This window comes from Mirounga angustirostris, unplaced genomic scaffold, assembly GCF_029215605.1.
Source record: "Mirounga angustirostris isolate CCGP_5_RB_7025 unplaced genomic scaffold, mMirAng1.0.hap1 SCAF_10, whole genome shotgun sequence".
Classification (NCBI taxonomy): domain Eukaryota; kingdom Metazoa; phylum Chordata; class Mammalia; order Carnivora; family Phocidae; genus Mirounga; species Mirounga angustirostris.
The window spans coordinates 78,391,502-78,417,999 of record NW_026991718.1 but is presented as its reverse complement, the minus strand read 5'-3'; the positions used below and the strand labels follow the sequence as shown (position 1 = coordinate 78,417,999).

The 26,498-nt window shown below is 36.7% G+C and overlaps 1 protein-coding gene across 1 annotated transcript in view; it reads left to right on the top strand.

Moving 5' to 3' along the window:
- AFF3 (ALF transcription elongation factor 3) overlaps positions 1–26,498 on the top strand; it is a 520,154-nt gene that overhangs the window by 339,077 nt on the left and 154,579 nt on the right. Inside the window, exons 7-8 of the mRNA XM_064572610.1 lie at positions 4,354–4,390; positions 14,910–14,961. Of these exons, the coding sequence (XP_064428680.1) occupies positions 4,354–4,390; positions 14,910–14,961 (89 nt within the window). The remainder of the gene's footprint in view (positions 1–4,353; positions 4,391–14,909; positions 14,962–26,498) is intronic.

The window sequence follows — 26,498 nt, the reverse complement described above, 5'->3', positions numbered from 1 at the left end:
CCAAGCAGAAAACAGAAAATGGCAGGACGTGCATCCCAAGGACAAGGACAGAATGCAAAGGCTTGAAGTACTCTTGCAGAGCGGCCGTGGCATCCCTTTCAGCCCTGGGTTATAATATTTCGTATACACATCATCTCCACTGCTAACTCAAGACCCCTGGGCCCTGTAGGCAGGGATTTTGTACACTCCCTCTGTAACCTTTAAGGTGCCTGAGAGAACCTTGCAGCCCTCGTAGAGTGCTCCCAGAGGGGACTAAAATAAGAATGTGCAAATGGGGTTAGCAATTCCGCAAGCATCTACTTACGGAAAGCAAGGGCCTTTGAGAGAAAGAAGAGAAAAGACAGCAAGGCTTTTGAGACTGAAGCTATGGGTGTGTGAGTGCCTGGGTGGCAGGAAATACAAAGTGGGAGGGACTTGAGTAAGTGCCTGGGCCCTTTGGGAGGGAGGGGCTTTGTTTCCCTAGGCTCTGAACCCAGCCTTGCCCTGGCTAGGTGAAGGATGAAAGGTCTGTACATTCTGTGGTAGCCCCCGGGGTTTTGCAGCTGCCTGGGCAGAGCAGGAGTCCTTCAAGAAGCAGCAGCTACCGGCCCAGTTGTTGGCCAACAGAGACCTAGTCAGAATGAAGACAGTGTCCTGTGGACGTAATATTGGGAGGAGCTTCATACGGTAACTCACGCCCTCCACCAGCCCACTGGCTGCGTGCTGGCCAAATGTCAATGAGAATGATAATGGGATATCATTCGTACCCACAGAGTTGCATGATATAGAAACACTGGGGTTAGAGTCAGTATTTTCAAGCTAGTATTTGTTTGTTCAGTGCAGCACCCAGAAGATATCGGTTACAAACATGACATTACATATTAAGACAAAGTCTTTATTTTATTTTGCCTCTCCAGAAGTCTCCTTCTCTCTAGAAGGGCAGACTTTTATGGTGATTTTTTTTTAACCAATTACTTTAACCATTTTCTGCCTCTCTTTACTGCCCACACAAAATAGAAATAATAATCACCATTAGTTACGCAAATATTTTAGGTAAAATTCAAAGTCTTCGATCTCTGAAATACATGATCTTGCAGTATATAATTATAATTCAGGTTATCTGTGAGCTTATTTTTGGTTCTTTGCTCATGAGTCTACGGTCTATAGTCATTGTCTGAACTTTAAGATGCCTAACGTGCACCAAGAAATAAAATGAGCTCTTTCCCAAGAGTGTGAGCAAACAGTCTCACAAAAACTCCACTTTTTCTCTTAAGAATGAACTTAATGCAGGGCGCCTGGGTGGCTTAGTTGGTTAAATGTCCGACTCTTGATTCCAGCTCAGGTCTTGCCCTCAGGGTCATGAGTTCAAGCCCTGCATCGGTCTCCATGCTGAGCATGGAGCCTACTTAAAAAAAAAAAAAAAAATGAATGAACTTAATGCTGAAAATTATCTCAGTTACCATTCTTATCTATTTGATGGTGAGTGAGTGTTTACCTTTCTAGTACAAGACACCTGCAAAATGTCGAAATCTACAGACGGCTCAGAGGAGTCAACTACATGGGGCTCAAAGTACTTTCACGTATCAAAGCTAACACTAATTTATGTTCAAATATAAACTCTAAATTAATTAGAAAAGATGGAAAACACACCAATCCATTTGGAGGGTTTAACCATGGATGTCTTCTTAATAACAACTATCCAAAGTAGGCCCAAATTATTTATTTATGAGGATTATACTTTAGCCCATCATTTCAGGAACAATATTTCATCTTTATTTTTAAAGATTTTATTTATTTATTTGAGAGAGAGAATGAGAGAGAGAGAGCACATGAGAGGGGGGAGGGTCAGAGGGAGAAGCAGACTCCCTGCTGAGCAGAGATCCCGATGCGGGACTCAATCCCGGGACTCTGGGATCATGACCTGAGCCGAAGCCAGTGGCTTAACCAACTGAGCCACCCAGGCGCCCAGAACAATATTTCATCTTAATACACTGTTTCCAAAACCTGAATCTCAGGTTGAGAGTTGAGCTTGTTCTTTTTCTTCATATGAATAGCTCACCATTACCAGCATTAACATTATAAGCATCTGTGTATGACTCAGTCTGTTTAACAGAGCGGGGAATTCCTTCCCTTCCCTATTTTCCCACCCAGCCCCTACCCAGCAGTCTGGCTGATTTTATACCGTTCCAGTGGAATTCCTTTTGAAAACATCATATGGATTTGAATATGCAACAAGTCATAAAGGACATCTCCTGTCCCATGACAAACATATTCATGGAGCAAAACTCTAGTAAAATACCTTAAACTATATATTAGAAGGTAATTCCATTTCACTGGGTTTTTGTCCCATGCACTGAAATTATAAAGGAGTATCACTGGATTTTATGTGCTACCACTTATTCTTTTACATTCCTACCATCTTGATTAATTTGTTCTTTCATAAGTCTCCCTTATATTTCATGCTAAATGGGAATTTTGCAAGTAAAAAGGATGTGAATTCCCAAAACAAAAGTTAGCATTTCACTTAAATGCAAATAAAATCAGGTTCAATTGCTATTTACCTAAACAGTAACTAAACTCAAAATACTATATAGTCCTGGCTTTCCACCATTGCAGGTAAGTGGAAATCTGTAATAATCTTCCCATCCACCAATGTCAGATTGACAAGAGTTGTTCAGTGAATTGTCCCTGGTGAGATGGTTGCCAGCCTCATCTATAGAAAGGTGATGAGAGTAAAGGTACATCCAAAGGGAAGTGGGTTAGATTAAAAGTCAGTTATATAATAAATCCTAAAATATGAACTAAAACCATAAACCTCATGGAGAAAACATAGAGATAAGTGTATGACTTTGGATTTGGCAGTAGATTCTCAAATAGGACACCAAAAGCATGAGCCATAGAAGAAAAATTAAATAAATAGGACTTGGTTAAAATTAAAAACTTTTGTGCATCAAAGGATATTATCAATAAAGTGAAAAGACAGCTGACAGAATGGGGGGAAATATTATGCTAATCATATGTCTGATAAGGGTCTAGGATCCAGAATATGTGAAAAACTCTTTCAACTCAACAACAAAAAGGGCCAACAACCCACTTTAAAATGGGTCAAGTCCTTAAATAGATATTTCTCCAAAGAAGATATACAAGTGCCCAACAAAAACATGAAAACATGCTCATCATCATTAGTCATTAGGGAAATATAAATCAAAACCACACACACTAAGATGGCTATCATAAAATGTCTCAAAATTAAAAGAAAATAAGTGTTGGTGAGGATGTGGAGAAATTGGAATCTTCATACATGGCTGGTAAAAATGCAAAATGATTCAGCCACTGTGAAAAACAGTTTGGCAGTTCCTCAAAAAGTTTCATATAGAATTACCATATGACTCCACAATTCCATTCATGGGTATATACCCAAAAAGATTGAAAACAGGGACTGAAACGAATACATACACCTGTGTATTCGTAGCAGCCCTATTCACAATAGCCAAGAGGTGGAAACAACTGAAACATCCATTAATGGATGAATGGCTAAACAAATTGGTGTGTATACACACAATGGAATATTATTTGGCCATAAAAAGGAATGAAGTACTGATCTGTGCTATGACATGGGTGAACCTCCAAAACATTATGCTAAGTGAAAGTAGCCAGACACAAAAGGTCACATGTTTTATGATTCCACTCCCTGAAATACCCAGAATAGATAAATTCATAGAGACAGGATACAGATTGGTGATTGTCAGGGACTGAGAGAAGGGGGGAATGAGGAGACACTGCCTAAAGGGTAACGAGTTTTATTTTGGAATGATGGAAATATTTGCAACCAAAGAGAGGTAGTGGTTATACAACATTAAGAGTGTACTAAGTGCCATTGAGTTGTTCACTTTAAACATTTTTTTAAGATTTATTTATTTTTATTTTAGAGAGAGAGAGAGTGTACAGGGGTGGTGAGGGGCAGAGGGAGAGGAAGAGAGAATCCCAAGCAGACTCTGCGCTGAGCATGGAAACTGACATAGGGCTCAATCTCACAATCCTGAGATCACAACCTGAGCCAAAACCAAGAGTTGGACACTTAACCGACTGAGCCACCCAGGCCCTAAATTGCTCACTTTAATGTGGTTAATTTTATGTTATGTGAATTTCACCTCAATAAGCAAAAAGTCTACAATACAAAAGCAAAGTGATTGCGAACTACATTTCTGGAACTGCTTAGTAATAAGCACATCGATATAAATGTTTCTCATTACAGTGGCTGGTAGAGAGCATGATTAATGAATAGGGTCTGAATGACCAATAGTATGTCTCACATTCAACTTAGATTTTGAAAGTCAAAATAAGAAAATTAATTGATATTTCTTGTTCTTTTAGGACTCTCAGCTTGTTTCCTCCGGACACAATAATCCAAGTAAGAAAGACTTCTCTCTACAGCTTCATATGTGGAGGGTGGAAGATAGAGGGGGTGAGGAGGGGAAGAAGCATGCAATAGACTGTAGGTTGAGAAGAATTTCACTAAGAAACAAAATCAGGTGGGGAAAAAGAGGGCCATTTGTTCAAGTACTGCCCAAGTGGATAAGATTCTGGAGTGCTCCTCTAGCTTTATTCAAAGGGAAGGAGGACCAAAACATAAAATGGTGAATTTCAAAGCAGTCCTGGGAGGAAGGAACATTTTGCTTTATTAAAGTATTTATGTGGAGGGGAAAAAATCTTTAAAGGCAACTAGGAAGTTATCTAAATTGAAAGAAAACAAGTGGTCCAAGAGAACCAATCGGAAGACCTCAAGATAAATGACCTTAGAATCCATGAAGAAATCATGCCCTCTTCCAGAGATAGGCTGCAGTGTCTAGGAAGCAACTTTCTTACTGAAACCAGTATCTAATAAAACATGTGGGCTTCATCGTCAAAGAGAGGATGTTATCATTCCATGAAGTAGTGTTTTAATTTTCTTCTTTGGCACTAGTAATTGGTGTTAATATCTTCTTGAGCATTAAAAATGCATATGCTACCCCATTCATGTCATGAAAGCACACTCACCAAGACTGGGCATTGTTAGTCTCATGACCAGCCAGTCAGCTGAGAGCACCCCTTGCCAATTGCAAAGCTACATTTGAACATGAAAATCACTCTGAGCTAGTAAATGTGTCTTTGGAACTGAGGCTCACCCACTGAGGATCTGTGAGGCAGAAGACTTGAGGAGAAAAGACATCCAGACAAATGTGTTAGAAAGCCCCAGACTTTTAATATACAGCTAGAGAAAGGTCAGGGTCAGGGGATGGTGGCATCATGATGCATATGCAATATCACTTAATTATCCCACCCTCTTTTGGGATTTGCTGTGAGCACAGGCACTGGTGAAGAGGTGAAAGGCCAAGGGACTGGAAATCTAAAGAAAATGATAAATTAAATGGTAAGAAAAGGACTTAAAAGAAATGCCTGATTAAGTCCATGAGATGTGCAGTATCAGCATCATATGCCTTATGATCATACTAAAGAATATACTAGAAAACTAGAACATACTGAAGAGTTGCCATTACTTTCCTCACTATTTCTTTCTATTTGAACTTAAACAGTTCAGGGTAAAGGGAGAATATAATTGATGTACATTCATTGTACTTGTTTGAGCTTAGAGTTTTTGACATAAAGAACAAAGGAAATAGCTGTTGAGTCTCTTCTGTGTTCCAGTGCCTTGACACGGAATTTCACTGAGTCCTAACCATAGGCATATAAGGCAGGCATTACCATCCCCATTTTGCACGTGATGAAAATGAGATTTTGAGCTTAATAACTAACCCACGGTCACATAGTCAAACAAAAAAATGACTGCCAGGATTTGTATTCCGGAATCTCTACCCCAAAGACAACAGACTGTATCCCATTGCCTTGACCCCTAGAACATTGCTTCTGTCATTTCACTGTGAGTTTGAATTCTTGTCCAAGAACTATATACTGTGATTTTTATATGCATCTAGCATATTTTTATGGCATGTCAGAAATCCACGTGCTTACACTGCAATGTAGATTATGTAGAGCAGACCTCATCCTCTACAGAACGTAAGGTGGCACCTGCCATGTGTGGTACACTCTCTGGCATTTCGTTGTCTATGGAAACTTGTGATTGGCCTCCTCTTTTCTAGGGATAGGGGGATATTTTTTTTCTAAATAAGTTTCCCCCAAAGCCAAGCATGTCTATAAAAAGGTAATATCGCTATTTAAAAAATCTGAGCTTTTTCTATAGATTAAAACACATTTGAAACTTCAGGAGAGCTGATGCCACCGGCATTTCCAATGAATGCTGTTTCTTGTATTTGGTTTGGAATCATTACAGTTTGGAATGTGTTTGGAATTCTGACTCCAGCAAATATGTGGAAATAGAAAAAACTGAACTTCAAAGACACCACACAAAAATGTATATGTGTGGATTGACGGACTATCACTTTTGGTCAGTGCTTTTTTTCTTTTTGAAACTAGAAAAAGTATGTTATGTACATAACTAAGGGAAAAGAGTGTGTAAATTAAACAGAAATTCTTTTCAATCCAAATCCTTAAAAGATAGATGCTTTAGTCAATTTGTTGAATTAGTGATTAATTTAATATTATAAAAGTGTATTAAGTTTAAGACACTTAAATATTAAAATAGATGATGTATGTCTATGTTTTTCAAAAGTTATGAGCACATCCTGTTCAAGAGGAAGACTAAACATAAGCACTTCTTCCCCATTCTTCAGGATCCGCATTTAAATAACCAAAAGCTATAGTAATGGAAATAAATTCATAATAGCACGGAGAACAAGAAGGGATGCCGTCAACAAACCAGAAATTCAATTGAGTTTTTGGAAAACAGAAGCAGAAAGGACCATACTGTTTGATAATCCTGGTAGAGAAAATCATGACCCAGAAAAAGAAAAAAAGGAAAATAGTGAAACAAACAGGAACAAGTTCTAGTGATTGTGGGAACTATCCTAGGGAGCTCCCAGAGAGACTCCATATTTCCATTCAACCCCAAGAAAGAATAGATAGGCATGGATTGTGGGCAATGACAGGAACACCTGGACCATTTTCCCCCAGATTACCTCCACACCCATCCTAACTGATTCTCATAGAGAGCGTTCAGTCTGGTTTTTCTCCCAAAAAGATAAAAAAAAAAAAAAAAAAAAGTAATATTTACTAAGAAAATGAACAGCTGACTAGAAGTCCTAGTTGGGGGCTGATAACTAAGAAAGAAGCAAAGTAGATTCTGAGATGATACCGGAACTGAAAAATAGACATATATGGGTGGTAGAAGAAGAGTCCCGTTTTCTCAAGAAGGAAGTAAAAACACTACACACTCAGGGTAAAGTACTTCCTACTTTTGTCAGGGGGTAGGGGGAGGGTCAGGGCTCCCAGCTTACCTTGAGGCCTCTCTTCTCCTGAACCTTAAATGAAGTCTTCCAGTCACAGTACCCTGTGCACTTACAGAGAGCTCTAAATCAGCCCTTCCCTACAAGGCAAAGGTATGTTAGGAAAAGAAATCAATATACTAATACAGGAAATTCACACCAATTACCTTCATTAATCAACCCATTATCATTCAAAAATGTGAATATGTAACAGAGCACCAAAGAGAAGAAATGGCCCTAAGGGAATCAATCTATTAATTCAAGGAACAGAAGAAAAAATTTCAAGTGTCATCACAATCTTCAGAAAAAACTGAAATTATTTGTATTAAATATAAAGAGAACAGATTGGCATGAAAAAGAAGTAGTTGCAGAATAAATGAGCACTTGAGAATTTAAAGTATGGTCAATTTAAAAATTTAATAGAAATGATGAGTAATAGCTGAAGCCTGGAATCTAGAATACAAGGTTGAAAACATTTTTTTTTCTGGATATAAAGCAAAAGACAGATGGAAAATATGACAGGAAGGTAAGATACTTGGAAAATCAATCAGGACCTTTCAGGATGGAAAGGTCAAAATCCAGCTAATAGGAATACCAGAAAAAGGGAGGGGGAAAGCAGAAAAGAATAAAGAATAATAAAAATAGAATTCTAAGGGAAATGAGCAACTCACTATCAAAACCACTCATATACTAAACTTAAAAAAATAGGGGCACCTGGCTGGCTCAGTCAGTGGAGCATACAGCTCTTGATCTTAGGATCATGATTTCGAGCCCCACATTGGGTATGAGATTGCTTAAGTAAATATACTTAAAGAGAAAACCACTCACGTACAAGAAGACAAGAGACCATAAACAAGAGCAATAAAAAACAGATGAGCAGAGAATTAGTTAGACCTGCAAGGACTTGAGAGATTGGAATTACCAAGCCCATCGCTTCTTGGCCTTTTGGCTAAGATCAAGTGGAATTACCAAGTCCAAAATATAAAACAAGAGTGCTTACTTTAATTTCCAGAAATAAAAGGAAAGGATTGAAAATGTGGTAAAGAACAAGAAGATTTGAAGAAGTACTAATCAGAACCTCTAGAAATGAAAAAGTAATAATAGGAAATAAGATTTCCTTGGTCAGGTTTAATAGCAGATGATTGGACTTCACTGAAGAAAAAAATAATGAATTGGGAAATTGGACATAAGCGATTATCTAGGGTACAGCCTAGAGAAATGACAAATACAAAATGGAAGTTAAGAAACATGGGTGATAAAATGAGAAGGTCTAACATATACTTAACTAGAGTTCCAGAAGGAGATAAGGGAACAGAGGAAATATTAAAGGAGACAGTGGCTGAGAATTTTCCAGAATTGAAAGACACTACCCCACAGACTGAAGGAACTCAATGAACACTAAGCAAGATAAATAAAAAAAGAGGTCCACACTAGACATATTATAGTTAAACTGCAAATCACAAAGATAGGAAAAATTCTTAAAATAACCTTTAATACCTTCAGAGAAGCAACAATTAGACTTCCAGTTGACCTTTCTTTTTTTTTTAAACAATATATTTTTTTAAAGATTTTATTTATTTATTTGACAGAGAGAGACACAGCGAGAGAGGGGACACAAGCAGGGGGAGTGGGAGAGGGAAAAGCAAGCTTCCCGCAGAGCAGGGAGCCCGACGCAGGGCTCGATCCCAGGACCCCGGGATCATGACCTGAGCCGAAGACAGACGCTTAACGACTGAGCCACCCAGGCGCCCCTCCAGTTGACTTTTCAACAGTGGCAGTGGGGCAGTGGGATCCAGCAGACAGAGAATTTATAACTTCACTTTTATATATGTGGAAATTGACAAGCTGATTCTCACATTGATTTGATAGAACAAAGGGCTAAGAGTAGCTCAGACAGTCCTGAAGAAGAACAAGGTTGGAGCCTTGTCTTATCAGTATTAAAAATAAATACATATTTCTAGCTAAGTAATGAAGATAGTAATAGACAAATTGAGCAATGAAATAGAAGACCCATGAACAGACCCACAGATGTATGAAAACTAGATTATTACAGAGCTGATAATGTAGACCAATGGAGAAAGAATGGGCTTTTTAATAAATAGTACCAGAATAATTGCTTATTGATAGGGAGAAAAATGAAATTAACTCCTACCCTATAGTGTATACAAAAACTATTCCTCATATTTTTATTTTTTTAAGATTTATTTATTTATTTATTTTTAGAGCGAGGAGGGGCAGAGGGAGAGGGAGAGAGAATCTCAAGCAGACTCCCCACTAAGCATGGAGCCTGACACAGGGCTCGATCTCACAATCCTGAGATCATGACCTGAGCCAAAATCTAGAGTTGGACGCTTAACTGACTGAGCCATTCAGGCTCTGACATAAACCTTGTAAGAAAAGAAAATAATCCAGGGGTGCCTGGGTGGCTCGGTCGGTTAAGTGTCTGCCCCAGGTCATGATCCCAGGGTCCTGGAATCGAGCCCCACATCGGCCTCCCTGCTCAGCGAGAAGCCTGCTTCTCCCTCTCCCAGTCCCCCTGCTTGTGTTCCCTCTCTCGCTGTCTCTCTCTCTATCAAATAAATAATAAAATCAAAAATCTTTAAAAAAATAAAAAATAAAAATAAAGATTCTGAACACAATAAAACTTAAAAAAAAAAAAAGAATTGACAGGGAGTGTCACAGAGAATTGGCACTCAGAAATGCAAACACCACAATGAAATTGCATTTTACATTATTAAGTTGGAAAAATCTTTTAAAGTTTAACCATAAGTTGATTTGGAAACCAGTTTAGGATTCCCTAGTAAAGTTGAGAATATGTAAGCCCCATGTACCAGAACTCCTAACATGTGCACAAGGAAGGAAGTTCATGAATTTTTGTAATGACATCATTCATATTGGAAAAATAAATAAATGTCCATCAAAAGTCAAATGAATAAGAAAATCATGTTAGATTTTTGTAAGGAGATGCTGCATAACAATGAGGATGAGTGAACCAATGCTACAATACATCGTGATGGCTGAAGCTAAAAACCATAACATTGAATGGCAGAAGTGAGTCTCAGAAGAATGCATACAGTGTGATTCCATTTATGTAAAATTTAAAATCAGGAAAAACTAGAATTTTTTATCTACTAATAAATACTTGGGTGGGAAAAACCATCAAAAAAGAAAAGGAATGATTAACACAAAATTCCATTTCTAGATAGCTGGAGGGGAGGGCAGAAAGAGGATGTAAGCCCAGGAGGTTTCTAGGTTATTTCTTGGCAATACCCATTTCCTGGCCTGGAAGGTGTTTTCACAGTTAACTAATTTTAACTTTTTAAACCTGTATATACACTTTCATAGACATATACATTTTATGTACCTTAAATGCATACTCTGTTTAACATTTTTTAAAGACGTTATTTATTTATTTATTTGAGAGAGCTCAAGAGAGAGCACAAGTAGGGGGGAGGGGCAGAGAGAGAGGGAAAAGCAGACCCCCCACTGAGCAGGGAGCCCAGTGGAGGGCTCCGTCCCAGGACCCTGGGGTCATGACCTGAGCTAAAGGCAGACGTTCAACCAAATGAGCCACCCACGTGCCTCTCTGTTCAACATTTTTTTAGGAAAAGCATAGCCTTTCATTGAGACAGATTAACATGTGGCATGATGAAGTATAAGAACGGAAATATGTTTGACCTAAATGCCAGGAACACTTGCCTTCCGAGTTAGTGATGTTCCCTTCTGTACATATCCAGTCTTACTACTTTGTTCTTTAGTGACTAATATTTAATCATTATAATATTATAAATCCAATTGTTGGTTTGTGATTTTTCTAATGGGCCTACAGGCAATTCCAAAAATTAAATTATTAATTAAATTAATGTTAATGAGGGTGACTCATTACTGAGCAGAATATAAATTACTAAATAGAATGTAATAATTACTGAACAGAATATAAATATCTTAAATCTTGGCTATGTAGAAGGAAAGGTATAGCTGTGCAGAGTTGTGTGCAGTGCAGGGAGAGAAGAATAAATGAGTGAATTTCCTCATTTCACATAGTATAAAGGAAAAGATACTGTCAGCAGTTGATTAGTCAAGAAACAGAAGGTTAAACTTAAAGTTCTAAATACCCACTAGAGGCATTAAAAGTAATAATAGAACTAGTAAGAATTGTAAGCATAGGTGGTAGTATCTTAAGTACCTTCTCTCTCGCCTTTTATATCAGAAATCAATACACACTGTCCAAAGTTGATGTATCTAGAAACAAATATATCGCTTAGCATAGTGGTTGAAGGGCTGACAGAACTAAAAACAAAAGCGAGCCAAGTCATTACCGTGAACATGGGTTACTTTTGTTACAAAGAAAGTGAATCGTTGAACACTACATCAAAAACTAGTGATGTACTATATACTGGCTAACGGAACATAATATAAATAAAAATAAATAAATAAATAAATAAATATTAAAAAAAAAAAAAAGAAAAGTCCTAGTATAGCAAAACTTTCCTCTGCAGCAGAATAGAGCCTAACGCAGGTGTATTTTGTCCCTTTTCGACGGTTTTTAGACCACCTCATAGCGCTGTTGATGGAGCGTGCTACTCCAGCAGCGCAGTCAACGTTACGTGTTTAAAGGGCATGAATTGGGTATTATTTATCTTTATGCTTGCTAGAGTGCCCAATGCATAAGTCCTCAGTGCATTGATTGGATTAAAAATGTAGCTACTGTAATTTTTTTAAGTGGCCTATCAGGGCCATCAAGCTGTTTCATAGCTCAAATGGTATTTCCATCTCAGTGGTGAGTGCCCCTTTCTCCTCTTCTCCCACTGTAGCGGGGATTCTGTATTCCTGACAGGTCATGAGACAGAAGACATATACTGAGCGTGGAGTATATGTTAGGTACGGTGGAAGGCTCAAGGAGACAAATATGGAGCATCAAATTCAAAGTACGCATGTAGTATACATATATACGTACCTATGCATTTACGTGTGTGTGGAGATATATATATATCCTGTGGCTCATTTTTTTGCCCTCTTCCTCTCTGTAATTATATTTCCACATGCAAAATGACCATACTGCTCCTGAGCCATTCTTCTATGTCCAGTTTCTTAATGATCAGTGCAGGTAGGTTTCCTCCAAAGAGACCAGTGTGGTATCTATCATGAAAACAGCTGAAAAAACCAGGGTCATCCAACACAGTCTTCTTTGTTGGCTGCAGGGAAACATCTCCTGAGCACCCAACTAAGAATTTTTTTGTTGGGAATTTTCTAGTATACATTTATTATTTCCCCTTGGGTCCTGATGAAGAGACTATGGTTCTTAATGGCTGATGCACTTGAACATTTCAAGTGGACTTCAGAAATTGCATCACCTAAAATTTCAAGATGTTGGGGAGAATTTTGCATTTTATTCTTCCTGAATGACAGGCACAGCTTTAATCCCTGTCTCCGTTCTGAGCTTCCTTTTCCCCAGAAAGGTTAGTTCATTATCAGCACTGAAGTTGCTGAGAAGACTCACTCTCAGGCCGTCTGTAAATGCCCTGTTTGGCCCCATTGTGCCCTTCCTATTCTGTTTTCCCTGTTAACACAACATAAGTGCTGCTAAGAGCAGAGGTAATCAGCTGTAGCTTTTTCCCTGCGCTGATCCAGCCCACAGTTACTACAGCCCCCAGAGCCCATGTGCAGTAAGGCCTGTGCCCTCATCCTACAGGTTACTTGGCAGCATTGTTGGTCAAGGTAAAACATACTTATTCAGACATCCAAATAATTGTCTCTGTTTATATTATTGATTTCCTGTGTCTTTGACAGAAGTTGTTTAGAACTGTTTACCATTGCCTACTGCTACGGAACTTGCTGTTTTACATTCTTGATTATGATTGTATGTGGGGTTATTACCGGTGGCTATGGACTTGGGAAAGTAACCAATTGTCCCAAATTCAAGGAAAAAAAAATACCAATATGGTTGAGAAATTAAACCTCCATTTAGGTTTGTCTTACATAATGCAGGTGTTACAGCTCTTATTTGGGGATTCTGGCAGCAATTGTGGTTACTTAGCGCAAAAATGATTCTGGAAAGTACTAAATTAGGTTATTTTCCAGCACTAAAGCCAGCTGATGAGGCCTTACATGTCTCCTACATAAGTGTACCATGGACTGGCCTGGAAGACAAAAATAGAGCATAAAAGTATGAGCTTTAAAGCAAGTTTGTGAATTTGCTGCCTCTACTTTTATTTCAGTATGGTTTCATCTGTACTGGGGCTTCATCTCATCAGTGTTTGTGATCAAGGCTCTTAAATCAATTTTGTGGCCTTTTAACAACGTGACTATCCCTCGTGGTTTTTCTGGCACTGTGTAGACATATTAACACTGAGTTGTATCTGAGATAGATGTGTGAACTACATAAGTAGCTGTGCCTTCTTTTCCTCACAACTGCTTAATTTCCTAAAAGAAAAAGAGGAGAAATTGTAAAGTTTCCTCTGGAGCTCAGTTTGGATGATATCTTTGGGATGTGTTCATCACATAATTTAGGGGATCATTCCTGAGACTAGGGGACCACAAAGCTAATGTCAGAGGGGGCTCGTACAGTGCCATAGGCCTGAGGTTCTACGAGATGTTCAGGCCTGACTTGAAAGAACAAAGCTAAGCAAGTTGCTACCATCAGGCCCATTTCTTACAACCCACAACCTTCTCTAGGGTTTACTTAACTCTTAGCACCACACAACCATCATAACCATAGCGGACTCACACTTGCTGTCTTGACCCTTCTCCTTCCATCCCCTAGCCTCAAGGAAATAAAAAGAAGCACCTTACAAAATGAGGATGCATGGCTCAAACCCTCAGTGGTCAAGGTTCTAAGAATTACATTATGTGTATTGTTAGAAGAATTTGCCCTTTAAAAACTATAAAAAGGGAACTAGTTCCAGGCTCCCTTAATTAAAACCCATTAAGTCTTCAGTGACCGCAGACCGCAGAGACATTTCTGTAGCTAGACTTTCAGATGGTCTAGAAGGATTTCTGGTTTACATCTTTTTCTGCATTAAAGCAGGGTTCCCAAAAGGTGCTGCCAGGGCTCTCAGTAGGGTAGAAATTTGGGGGATCTTGTAAGCTGCGGTGCAACCTTAGTGTTCTGTAAAATTCTCTCCTCCAAGTTCTTACGCAGCCTGTCCCGGTTTGGCTTGTGTTAGCAGAAGGGATCAAAGTTCAAAATGCCTTGCCTGTAGAATGCTAATGGAGTTTATTTCCTTAAATTTTCTGTAAAACGAAATGGAAGGAAACAGGTTCCATCTGCAAGATACTCATCTTTTGGCAAGGTTTCCACTCTGAACCTCTGGTTGTTTGCAAACAGCTCCTTAGTACCTACTCACAGATCCGTGCCTGGGCAGTTGTAATACAGAGAAGAAATTACTTGCAAATCCGGTTCTCAGACATTAAAAAGATGTTTTAAAAGCCTCCTGCTGCACATTTTGAAAGATTTTTAATAGGAGCATGGCAATATATTTAATCTCTCTTAAATCTTAAAGACCATAACACTCACATGTTGGTTTTTTTTTTTTCTGCTTCCTTTTTAAGAGAAAGGTGATGCTGAGCCAGAGAGTCCAGACAATGGCACATCGAATACCTCGTAAGTCGCTTTCCTGTTTCTTTCCAGATAATATGCCTGTAATATGAAACAGTGCAAGTATCTTGTAAGAGTAATCATAATAATGGAAGGAAACCTGTGGTTCTCTTTCTCATGATGATGTCTTTTTAAATGCTTTTAGGTGCAGATGCAATTTGAGGTCTTTCTTATGTTTTATCACAGTAAGAGTAATCTTAAAAATGCAAATACACCTTCTTATAAAATAGAAATGTAATAATATTTCAGGGTGTGTATTGTCAGGGAGAAAGGAGGCAAACCCTTTAGAATTTTGTTGGAGGCTTTCGGCACTGTCATAAATAATTATAGGACTTTTCACACATACTGAGAGATATTCTGTCCTGCATACCTGTGCGATGCCAATGTCATTTTTAAAAGTCTGCCATCTATAACCTCACCTCGGAATTATGTGAAAAATACGATTATAAATATCTCTGGAATCCCAAGAATTTGTTACTTTTTTGAATTAACAAATGCAGTTTTAAAAACATAAGAAAAAGCACTTAGGAAGCATGTGTTCCTCACTCCATATTTTGTCTTTTTCTTCTCAGTACTCAAAGAATCCAAATGGGTTTTTTTTTTTTAAAGATTTTTATTTATTTGTTTAACACAGAGAGAGAGAGCACAAGTAGGCAGAGCAGCAGACAGAGGGAGAGGGAGAAGCAGGCTCTCCGCCGAGCAGGGAGCCCGATGCGGGGCTCGATCCCAGGACCCTGGGATCATGACCTGAGCCGAAGGCAGCTGCTTAACGACTGAGCCACCCAGGTGCCCCCCAAATGGGTTTTTAATGATTAATTTGTTACCAAATTTTTCCACCAAAGTTTAAATTAAATAATTCACAAGTTATAACAAATTACTTTCACTTCACAGGAATCAGTATCAGGTTGGTTCCTTAAGAATCTTTATTTTTATCACTCTGAGGGGTGAGATATATTTTCTTATTATAAGACAGCTTTGTGAATTTATCTATGTGTAGGCCAGTGCTCATATTACTCAGCATCTAAAATGCTATTCATTAGAAATCACACTTTGTGATATGATATTATTGAATGTCTTACTTTGTCCAAGGTCTGTTTCTCAGTCTAGAAAGATCCTTTGGCTTCCATAGGAGGGCTGTGTATTTCATAAAGGATATAATTATATGTTTGTCTTTCTTAAGATATTGCCCTAAGAGTTCTAAATAGTCCTACTGTCATGATTTCTGGTGATATAATGAATGTGACTAGTCTTAAGTGGTTAAAATAGCACTGATTTTTAAATTTTTGTGCTGCAAAATATAATGGGAAAAGGGTTTTAATGCCATCTGGAGGCATTCTAGAGAAGTGAAAAGGGTAGAATCATTTAAAAATGTGGTTCTTTTGAGTAACATTTGCAACTGGATAAGAATCAATGCAACTAGAATGTAAGCTCTTTGGGAATAAATTATATTTTTATAAATAATTTTATAAAGGTGTTAATTATTGTAGAAACAACAATTTTTCAAATTCTCATTAACAAAATCATTTTAAAAACAGACAGAACATATAAAATATGTTGAAAAACTGCTAACATTCCACATTTAATTTTACAAATTTTAAAATTGCATTCAATACACATCCCAATTTTGTTAATGCAGTTTAATGTGCCATTAGTTCTTCTTCTCTTAAGCATTTCTAAAAAGCCTTTTCTCTAAAAGAATTGGTTTCCATATGTTAGTCTCTTATAAAAATAAATATACTGTTTGAGGAATTACTTTTAAACCCTCTGGAGATGTCAGAATGTTAAAAGCTTGAAACATCATCCCACATTCATCATCTGCCTCACATCCTGCCTCTTGAACTAGAAATGGTGAGATAAAGTCTTAGATTGAAAGGATTTCTCTTTTAAAAGTGGAGAATTCTGGGGGCACCTGGGTGGCACAGTCAGTTAAGCATCTGAATCTTGGTTTTGGCTTGGGTCATGATCTTGGGGTCGTGCTCCACGCTCAGCACAGAGTCAGCTTGGAACTCTCTCTCCCTCTCCCTCTGCCCCTCTCCCCCCTGCTCTCTCTCTCTCTCAAATAAATAGATAAATCTTTTTTAAAAAGTGGAGAATTCTGAAATTGAGCCCTCTAACGGTGGTTCTATTGTAATTAGGCAAGAGAAAGAGCATACTCTCTCTCTCTCTTTCTCAAATAGATAAATCTTTTTTAAAAAGTGGAGAATTCTGAAATTGAGCCCTCTAACGGTGGTTCTATTGTAATTAGGCAAGAGAAAGAGCATATTATGAACAAAGAGCAAGGACTCAGGATGCCTGAGATTTGTGTAGCATTTTATATGCTCTTCACAGTATCTATTCAAGCTTTATTTAGGTAGACAAGTAGGGTAGGGACAATATCCTTATTTTCTATACAAGGAATCTAAGGATCAGAAAAGTCATTCAACTTAAGTGAAAAAATTAGGACACAAATCAAATATTTTCCTTCTCTACCCATTTTCCAAACTGAGGGGTGAGTAGAACTTAGGAGTCAAAGCAAAGACTTGAGTCAGAATCAAGTAGAAAAACTGATCATATTATTTGTTAAGTGGTAAGTATAATAGTTTGCTAGGGCTGCCATAACAAAATACCACAGACTGGGTTCTTTAAACAACAGAAGATTACTGTCTCACAGTTCTGCAGGCTAGAAGTCTAAGATCAGTCAGTAGGGTTGGTTTCTTCTGTGAAGGAAGGATCTGTTGTTCCACGCCTTGTTCTCTGTTTTACAGATGGCCATATTCTCCCTGTGTTTCTTCACATAATCTTCCCTCTGGATGTGTCTGTGTCCAAATTTCCCCTTTTTATAAAGATGCCAGTTATATTGGATTAGGGCCTACCCTAATGGCTTTGTTTTTGCCTTACTACTCCTATAAACGACCCTGTGCACATTCTGAGGTACTGGAGGCCAGAACTTCAACATATGAATTTTGAAGTGAAAAGATTCAACTCATGATATTAAGGTTCAGAGCAACCAGAATGATTCAGAAGCCAAGTTGGGAGAATAGAGAGTGTATAGAATAGATGCCAGAAGATGAAACAAGGTGAAAGAACCTAAGTAAAACAGACCAAAAGTGATGAGCTCCATTGGGAGCTGAAGGGGTGAAGAAGCAGAGCAAAGAAAAGTGTAGATAATGTACACAAAAAACATGAGGAAAGATACCTCTTTCACATTCATGGTTTAGTGGGAAACTCAGCTTGAGTAATGCCTATACATCCATCTGTCTGTATAATTCAATGACCCTGTGAGTCATTTAAAGCCATTATATGGGTTTAAATTATAGTATATAATAGGGAGTCTCCAGACAGGGAACTCATTTCCTGAAGAAACAACTTTCCTCCCTGGCCTCTTTTGAAAGCAAGACATTAGCATTATTTAAAATGGCCAAGACATGGAAATAAACTCAGTGATCACTAATGGGTGAATTGATAAAGAAAATGTGATGCATGCACATGTGCAGACACAAACACACACACACACACACACAGGAATATTATTTGACCATAAAAAAAGAGGGAAATCCTCCATTTTTAACAACAGGGATGGACCTTGAGGGCATTATGCTAAGTGAAATAAGTCAGACAGAGAAAGACAAATGCCATATGATCTCACATATATGTGGAATCTTAAAAAAAAAAAAAAAATTGGTGGTTTCCAGATGCAGGGGTACGGGGTGTGGGTGAGGAATGGGCAAAATGGGGGAAGGTGGTCAAAAGGTACAAACTTCCAGTTGTAAAATAAATAAGTCCTGGGGAGGTAATGAACAATTGACTATATAGTTGACTATAATTGATTATAGTATAGGCGACTATAGTTGATACTCTATTGTATATTTGAAAGTTGCTAAGAGAATAGATCTTAAAAGGTCTCAAAACAAGAAAAAAATTCTAACTATGTGTGGGCGTGGATGTTAACTAGACATTATGGTGATCATTTCACAATATATACGTACAGTTGGCCCCTAAACAACACAGATTTATAATGCACGGATCTGCTTATATGTGGGTTTTTTTTTTTTTTTCATAAAATACAGTACAGTACTGTAAATGTACTTTTTCTTCCTTATGATTTTCCTAATAACCTTTTCTTTTTTCTAGCTTTATTGTACGAATACAGTATATAATACATATAACATACACAATATGTGTTAATTGACTTATTTATGTTATCAGTAAGGCTTCCAGTCACAATAGACTATTAGTAGTTAAGTTTGGGGGAGTCAAAAGTTGTACATGGATTTTCAACTGTATGGGGGTTGGGGCACTGACTGCATTGTTCAAGGGTCAGCTGTATGTCAAATCATTATGTTGTACACCTGAAACTAATACATGAATAAATAAAAACAGGAGATTAATCATGACAAGTTTTAGATAGTCATTGCCTGATAGAACAGAGTTGTCTGGATAATACCTGATGATTCCCTCAAGATATAATATTTAATGACCCTATGAGTATTCATAAAGATGAGAGGTATAATTTATTCTTAACATTTACACACAAACCCATAAATTAAAACTTCTGTGAGAGAGTTCCAGTTATGTCAATAATAGAAAAGCTTACATTAGATTAACTCTCCTTCGATAACTGTTATAAACTCTAAACAAAATATTCCTTTAAAAAACTATTTGAAGGCATTAGAGGTTGACTAAAAGAAGGCAGATAATGTTGGGAATTTGTTCCTTCAAAGAAGGAAATAGACTGGTTGAGATCTACATTTATACAGATTCTCCCCTAAGGGCACTTTCAATTCACAAGAGGAACTAGAATTCAAGGAGAAAGCCAGCCACAGTCATATTTGCTTGAAGTGTCAGAAAGTGGAGTTCAGGGCTGCCAGGGTAGATGGGCTTTAAGAGAGGAAAATCCAGAAAGCAAGGAACCACACAGAATAGAGTTCCACTTCTTTATATAATTTCTCTCAATCCTTGGATGACCTCTAAACTGCATATGTGTAGGCGAGATGCCAGTGAGCCCAGTGGAAAACAATAGCTGGAAAGCTGAAAAGCTGAGCAGAGATTTCAACTGCTGCCTAATATCTACAACTACTGCCTGTACAGTTTGGAATTTGAATCCCATCCAATTATAGGAGCTTGGTAAACACCTTGAGTTTTGTTTTTTTTGTTTTTTGGGGTTTGGGGGGTTTTTGTTTGTTTGTTTTCTTAAAACTCAGAGAGGGTATGCCTTAAGAATAAAGGAGTCATCCTAAAAACTAAAGACAAAACCAAAATGGATCATTACAAAGTATAACACTAAGTACCCACAAGTTTCAGGCGATCAGCTAATAATTTGTCTGATAGAACAAAAAAAGTCAACATTGTTTAAAGGAAGAAAACAGACTCTAGAGTCTCTATAATGTATCATTGACAACATTCATTATCTAATCAAAAGTTAAAGGATATGTGAGGAATAGGAAAATGTGACCCATAATCAAGAGAAAATGTAGTCACTATAATAGACCTTGAGGTGATCTAGATGTTGGAATTTTCAGACAAGAACTTTCAAGCTTATAATATGTTCAAGGATGTAAAGGGGAAAAAACATCATCATAATGACTGAAAGAAGTGAAATCTTAGCAGGAAAATGGAAACTATAAAGAAGGACCAAATGACAATTCTGGAACTAAAAAGAAAAATATTTGAAATGAAAATTTCACTAGATAGCCAATAAGAATTATCCAGTATGAAGAACAGTGGGAATAAAGATTTAAAAACAATGAACAGAGCCTCAGTGCATTATGGGACAATATCAGGTAGTCTAAAATACATGTAATTGGAGTCCAGAAGGAGAGGGCAGAGAAAAGAGATCAGAAAAAAAATTTTGAGAAAATAATAGCTGAAAGGTTCCTAACCTGGGTGAAAACATTGACTTATAAATACAAGAAGCTCATCTAACCCTAAGGATAAATACACATAAAACCACATCTTGAAACATTATTGTAAAATTGCTAAAAACTAAAGATAAACTCTTGAAAGTTGCAAAGAAAAAATGACATGTGCAGGGGAGCAGTGATATAACTAACTGAAGAATTCCCATCAGAAACTTCAGAAGCTAGAATACAATGCAAAAACATTTTTAAAGTGCTGAAACCCGCCCCCCCAAAAAAGAACTGTCAAGCCATAATTTTAACTCTAGCAAAAATATCTTTCAAAATAGAAGGTGAAATAAAGACTTTTGGATACACAAAATCAGAGAGAATTCATTCCAGTAGGCCTGCGCTACAAGAAATGATAGAGGAAATTTATCAGGCTGAAGGACAATAATATCAGATGGAAACTCAGCCCTATAAGAAGGAAGTATATACAGGAAAAAATAAATATATGTGTAAACATAAAAGATTAATGTAAAAAATAAATATTGTTTGGTGGGATTTGTAATGTACACTTGACCATTGAACAATACAGGGATTGGGGCTCTGACCTGCCCCATGCGTGAATAATCCATATACAACTTTTGACTCCCCAGAAACTTACATACTAATACCTGCTGTTGACTATAAGCCTTACAGATAACATAGCCAATTGACACATTTTGTATGTTATATGTGTTATATACTGTACTCTAACAATAAAGTAAACTAGAGAAAAAATATTTTTAGAAAAATCATAAGGAAGAGAAAATATATTTATAGTACTGTACTGTATTTATTGAAAAAAAATCTCATATAAGTGACCCTGCGCAGTTCAAACCCTTCTTGTTCAAGGGTCAACTGTATACAGATGTAAAATACAGGATGAAAATAGCACAAAAAATAAGAAAGGGCTAATGGAATTGCATGACTAACAAGGTTCTTACATTTTATGTGAATTAGTATAATATTAAATCTAAGTTTGGTGAAAAGTATGCATAGTATAATAACTAGAAAACCACTAAAAACAAACACCCCCCAAAAAAGCATAGCCAAAACTAAGTCTTGGAGGAATTGAAATACCAAAAAAAAAATTAGGTTAATACAATACATGAAAGGAAAGAAAGAACAGAAAGAAAAAACAAGTTATGGATATAAAAGAAATAGAAAAATTGTAAACCTAATCCCAGACATATCAATACTTGCATTAAATGTAAATGGACTAAAAACTACAGTTAAAAGGCAAAGACAGTCAAACTGGCATAAACCAAGACTTTCCACAATATAAAATATAAAAACACAAATAGTTTGAAGCCAGATGATGGTGGAAAAGATAGACTATAAACAGTAAGCATAAGAAAGCCAGTGTGACACTATTAATATTGCCAAATAGGGGCGCCTGGGTGGCTCAGTTGGTTAAGCAACTGCCTTCGGCTCAGGTCGTGATCCTGGAGTCCCGAGATCGAGTCCCGCATCGGGCTCCCTGCTCAGCAGGGAGTCTGCTTCTCCCTCTGATCCTCCTCCCTCTCATGCTCTCTGTCTCTCTCGCAAATAAATAAATAAAGTATAAAAAAAAAAATTGCCAAATAGACCTTCAGACAAATACCTTTAATGAATGCTAAAAAGGTTAGTTAATAAGGAAAACATAACAATTATAATTATATATGTATTTACTAACAGATCTTTAATAATAGTTACAGATTTTTAACATCCCTTTCTTCAGTAATTAGTAGAAAACTTAGCAAGTATATGGACTATTTGGACATTATTAACCCCTTTGACCTAATTGATATTTATAGAACACTGCCCCCAACAAGTGCAAATTACAGAATCTTATCAAGCGTATGAAGCATTCACCCAAGACAGACCTTATTGAGAGCAATAAAAGAAATATCAATGAATTTCATAGGATTAAAATCTTACAGAGTATATTCTATGATCACAGCATGATTACATTATATAAATGGCAAAAAATAATCTAGGTATTTGATAGTTAAATAACATTTCTAGATAGTGTTTGAGTTAAGGAATAAATCACAAAGGAAATTAGAAAGTAATTTTAACTGAGTGAAAATGAAAGTATAATTTATGAAAATTAATAGGATTCACTAAAACAATAAACACAGCAAAAAAGAAATTTGCAGCTTCACATGCTTGTATTAAAAAAAGAACAATGTTTAACATCAGTAATTTATGTTCCCACTTTAAGAAGCTATAAAAAGAATAAATTAAACCCAGGATAATTAGAAGTACATAATAAAAAATAGGAATAGAAGTTAACAAATAATAGAGAAAACCAATGAAGCCAAAATTTAGTTCTTTTAAAAGATTAATAAAATTGGGACGCCTGGGTGGCTCAGATGGTTAAGCGTCTGCCTTCGGCTCAGGTCATGATCCCAGGGTCCTGGGATCGAGTCCCGCCTCGGTCTCCCTGCTCCTTGGGAGCCTGCTTCTCCCTCTGTTTCTCTCTCTGTCTATCATGAATAAATAAATAAAATCTTTAAAAAAAAAGATTAATAAAATTAACAAACACTGATGATAATAATTAAGGAAAAAAAGAGTGAAAACACAAATTACCAACATCAGCAATGAAAAGAGGGGCATGAACCCATATCCTACAGAAATTTTAACAATAATAACTGGATAGTATGAACTACTTATAGCCAGTTGATTTGACAATTTGGATGAAAAAGCCACTTTCTTTGAAAATACGCAATTTACCATAATGCCACAAGAATATTTAGAACATCTAAATGCCCTTATTACTATTTAAAAAAGTTGAATTTGTAATAGAAACTTTTCCACAAAGAAGATTCCCCCAGGGCTAGATGGTTTCACAGGTAAATTCTGTCAAAATTGTAAATAAAATATGTTTATGCCAATGAAATACCAACAAATAAACTACCAGTCTTACACAAATTCTTTTAGAAGATAGAGGAAGAAAAACTTCCCAGTTCATTGTAAAAGGCCAGTAACCCTGATACCAAAATCTGACATAAACCTTGTAAGAAAAGAAAATAATCCAGGGGCGCCTGGGTGGCTCAATTGTTAAGCGTCTGCCTTCAGCTCAGGTCATGATCTCAGGGTCCTGAGATCGAGCCCCGCATCAGGTTCCCTGCTCAGCAGGAAGCCTGCTTCTCCCTCTCCCACTCCCCCTGCTTGTGTTCCCTCTCTCACTGTGTCTCTCTCTGTCAAATAAATAAAATCTAAAAAAAAGAAAAGAATCCAGTATCCCTCATAAGCGTTCTAAAATTCCTTAACAAAATATTAGTATGTATAATCCAGTGATATATGAAAAAAATATGATTAACTGTGACTAAGTGGGGTTTATCACAGGAATGCATAGTTGGTTTAACAGAAAAATTAATTAATGTAATCCACCATATTAATAGTATAAAGGAGAAAAACCATATGATCTTCTACATAGATGAAGATAAAGTATTTGGCATAATTAACACCCATTCATGGTTTTTTAAAAATCTCAGAAACTAGGACAAGAAGGTAACTTAATCAATCTGATAAAGGGCACCGACAATAAAAAACCTACTGCTGACATCATATTTAATGATGAAACACCGAACACTTTCCTCCTAAGATCAGAAACAGCAATGATGTTTGCACTTATCACCTCTATCAACATTATACTGGAGGTTCTAGTCAGTACAATAGGCAAGAAAAGAAACTGAAAAACATAAAGATTGAAAAGAATGATTGTTTATAGAGAAAATCCTCAGAGATCTAATAAGCAACTAGTAGAATCAATAAATGAATTAAGCAAGGTCAACATACAAAACTCAGTTGTGTTTTTATTTCTTAGCAATAAGCAATTGGAAAATGAAATTTTAAATGGAATTTCATTTACAGTGACAAAATACATAATAAATTTAGCAAAAGACATAAGACCTGTACACTGAAAACTATAAAACATTGATGAGAGAAACTTGAGACCTAAGTAAATGGACAGATGTTCATGAATTAGAAGATTTAATTATGTTAATATGTCAATTCTTTTCATACTGTTCTGTAGATTCAACACTATCTTGATCAAATGGCTAGCAGGACATTTTTATATAAAATGATGAGTTGATTCTAAAATTTTTATAGAAAAGCAAAGGACCTAAGTAGCCAAAACAGTCTTGAAGAACAAGGTTGAAGGCCTTACAGTTCCTGATTTCAATACTTATAAAACTGAAGTATTATATATAGTGCATAAATGGAGCAAAATAGAGTCTAGAAATAGACCCATACATATATGGTCAATTGATTTTTCACAGAATCACCAAGCAGTTCATTGGCAAAAGCCAAATGCTTTCAACAAATAGTGTTGGAGCAACTGCTGGGGGAAAAAAATAGGAATCTCACACCACATACAATTGATATGAATCGTAGACCTCAATATAAAGGCTAAAGCTATAAAGTTTCTAGAGAAAAACGTGGGAGAATATCTTCACAACCTGAGATAGGCAAAGATGTCTTACAGAGGTCCCAAAAACATACAATATAAAAGAAAATCCTGATGAACTAGACTTCCTCAAAATTAAAAATATCTTCTCATCAAAACGACAAGGCAAGACACAAACTGGGAGGATATATTTGCAATACATATATCTGACAAATAATTTGTATCCAGAATACATAAGGAACTCTGACAATTCAATAACAAAATGATAAAGAAATGAATGTTTCAAATGGGCAACCTCCTCAAACAGACAAAAGAATATACACAAATGGCTAACCAGCAGCTTAAGAGATGCATTTCACTTTAATGACTTAAAAGATGCCATTTCAATAACATTCTTCTTCAGGGAAATAAAAATTAAAACCACAGTGAGATGCCATTTCACCCACCTGCTAAAATTGAAAGGACTGACAATACCAAATAGTGGCAAGGATCTGGAGCAGTTGGAAATCTCATGCATTGCTGGTAGAAAAATAAAATGACATAATCATTTTTGAAAACTATTTGACTGTTTCTTATACACACATTTATTGCATGACCCAGCAATTAAACACATACTTATTGCATGACTCAGCAATTCCCTTTGTAGCATTCATGCAGGAAAAATGGAAAATGTGTCCTTTAAAAGATTTGTACAAGAATATTTGTAGTGGCTTTATTCATAATAGTCAAAAACTGGAAGCAACCCCAATATCCATCAACTGGTGAATGGACAAATACGTATGGTTTATTCACACAATGGAATACTTATAATCAAAAGTCAACATACTTCCCAACTTGATCTGTAGATTTAATGCAATCACAATCAGACTTCCAGCAAGTTGTTTTGTGGATATCAACAAGCTGATCCTAAAGTTTATATGGGGAGGCAAAATACCCAGAAGAACCAACACAATATTGAAGGAAAAGAGCAAAGTTGGAGGACTGAAACTATCCACTCCAAGACTTACTGTAAAGCAACAGTAATCAAGACAGTGTGGTATTGGCAAAAGAATACAGAAATAGATCAGCAGAACAGAATAGACCCACATAAATACAGTCAACTGATCTTTGACAAAGGAGCAAAGACTAGAGTGGACCAAAACCTTTTCAACAAATGGTGCTGGAACAGCTGGATATCCACATAGGAAAAAAAGAATCTAGACAGACCTTATGCCCCTCACAAAAGTTAACTCAAAATGGGTTATAGACCTATATATAAAACACAAAACTATAAAACTCCTAGAAGA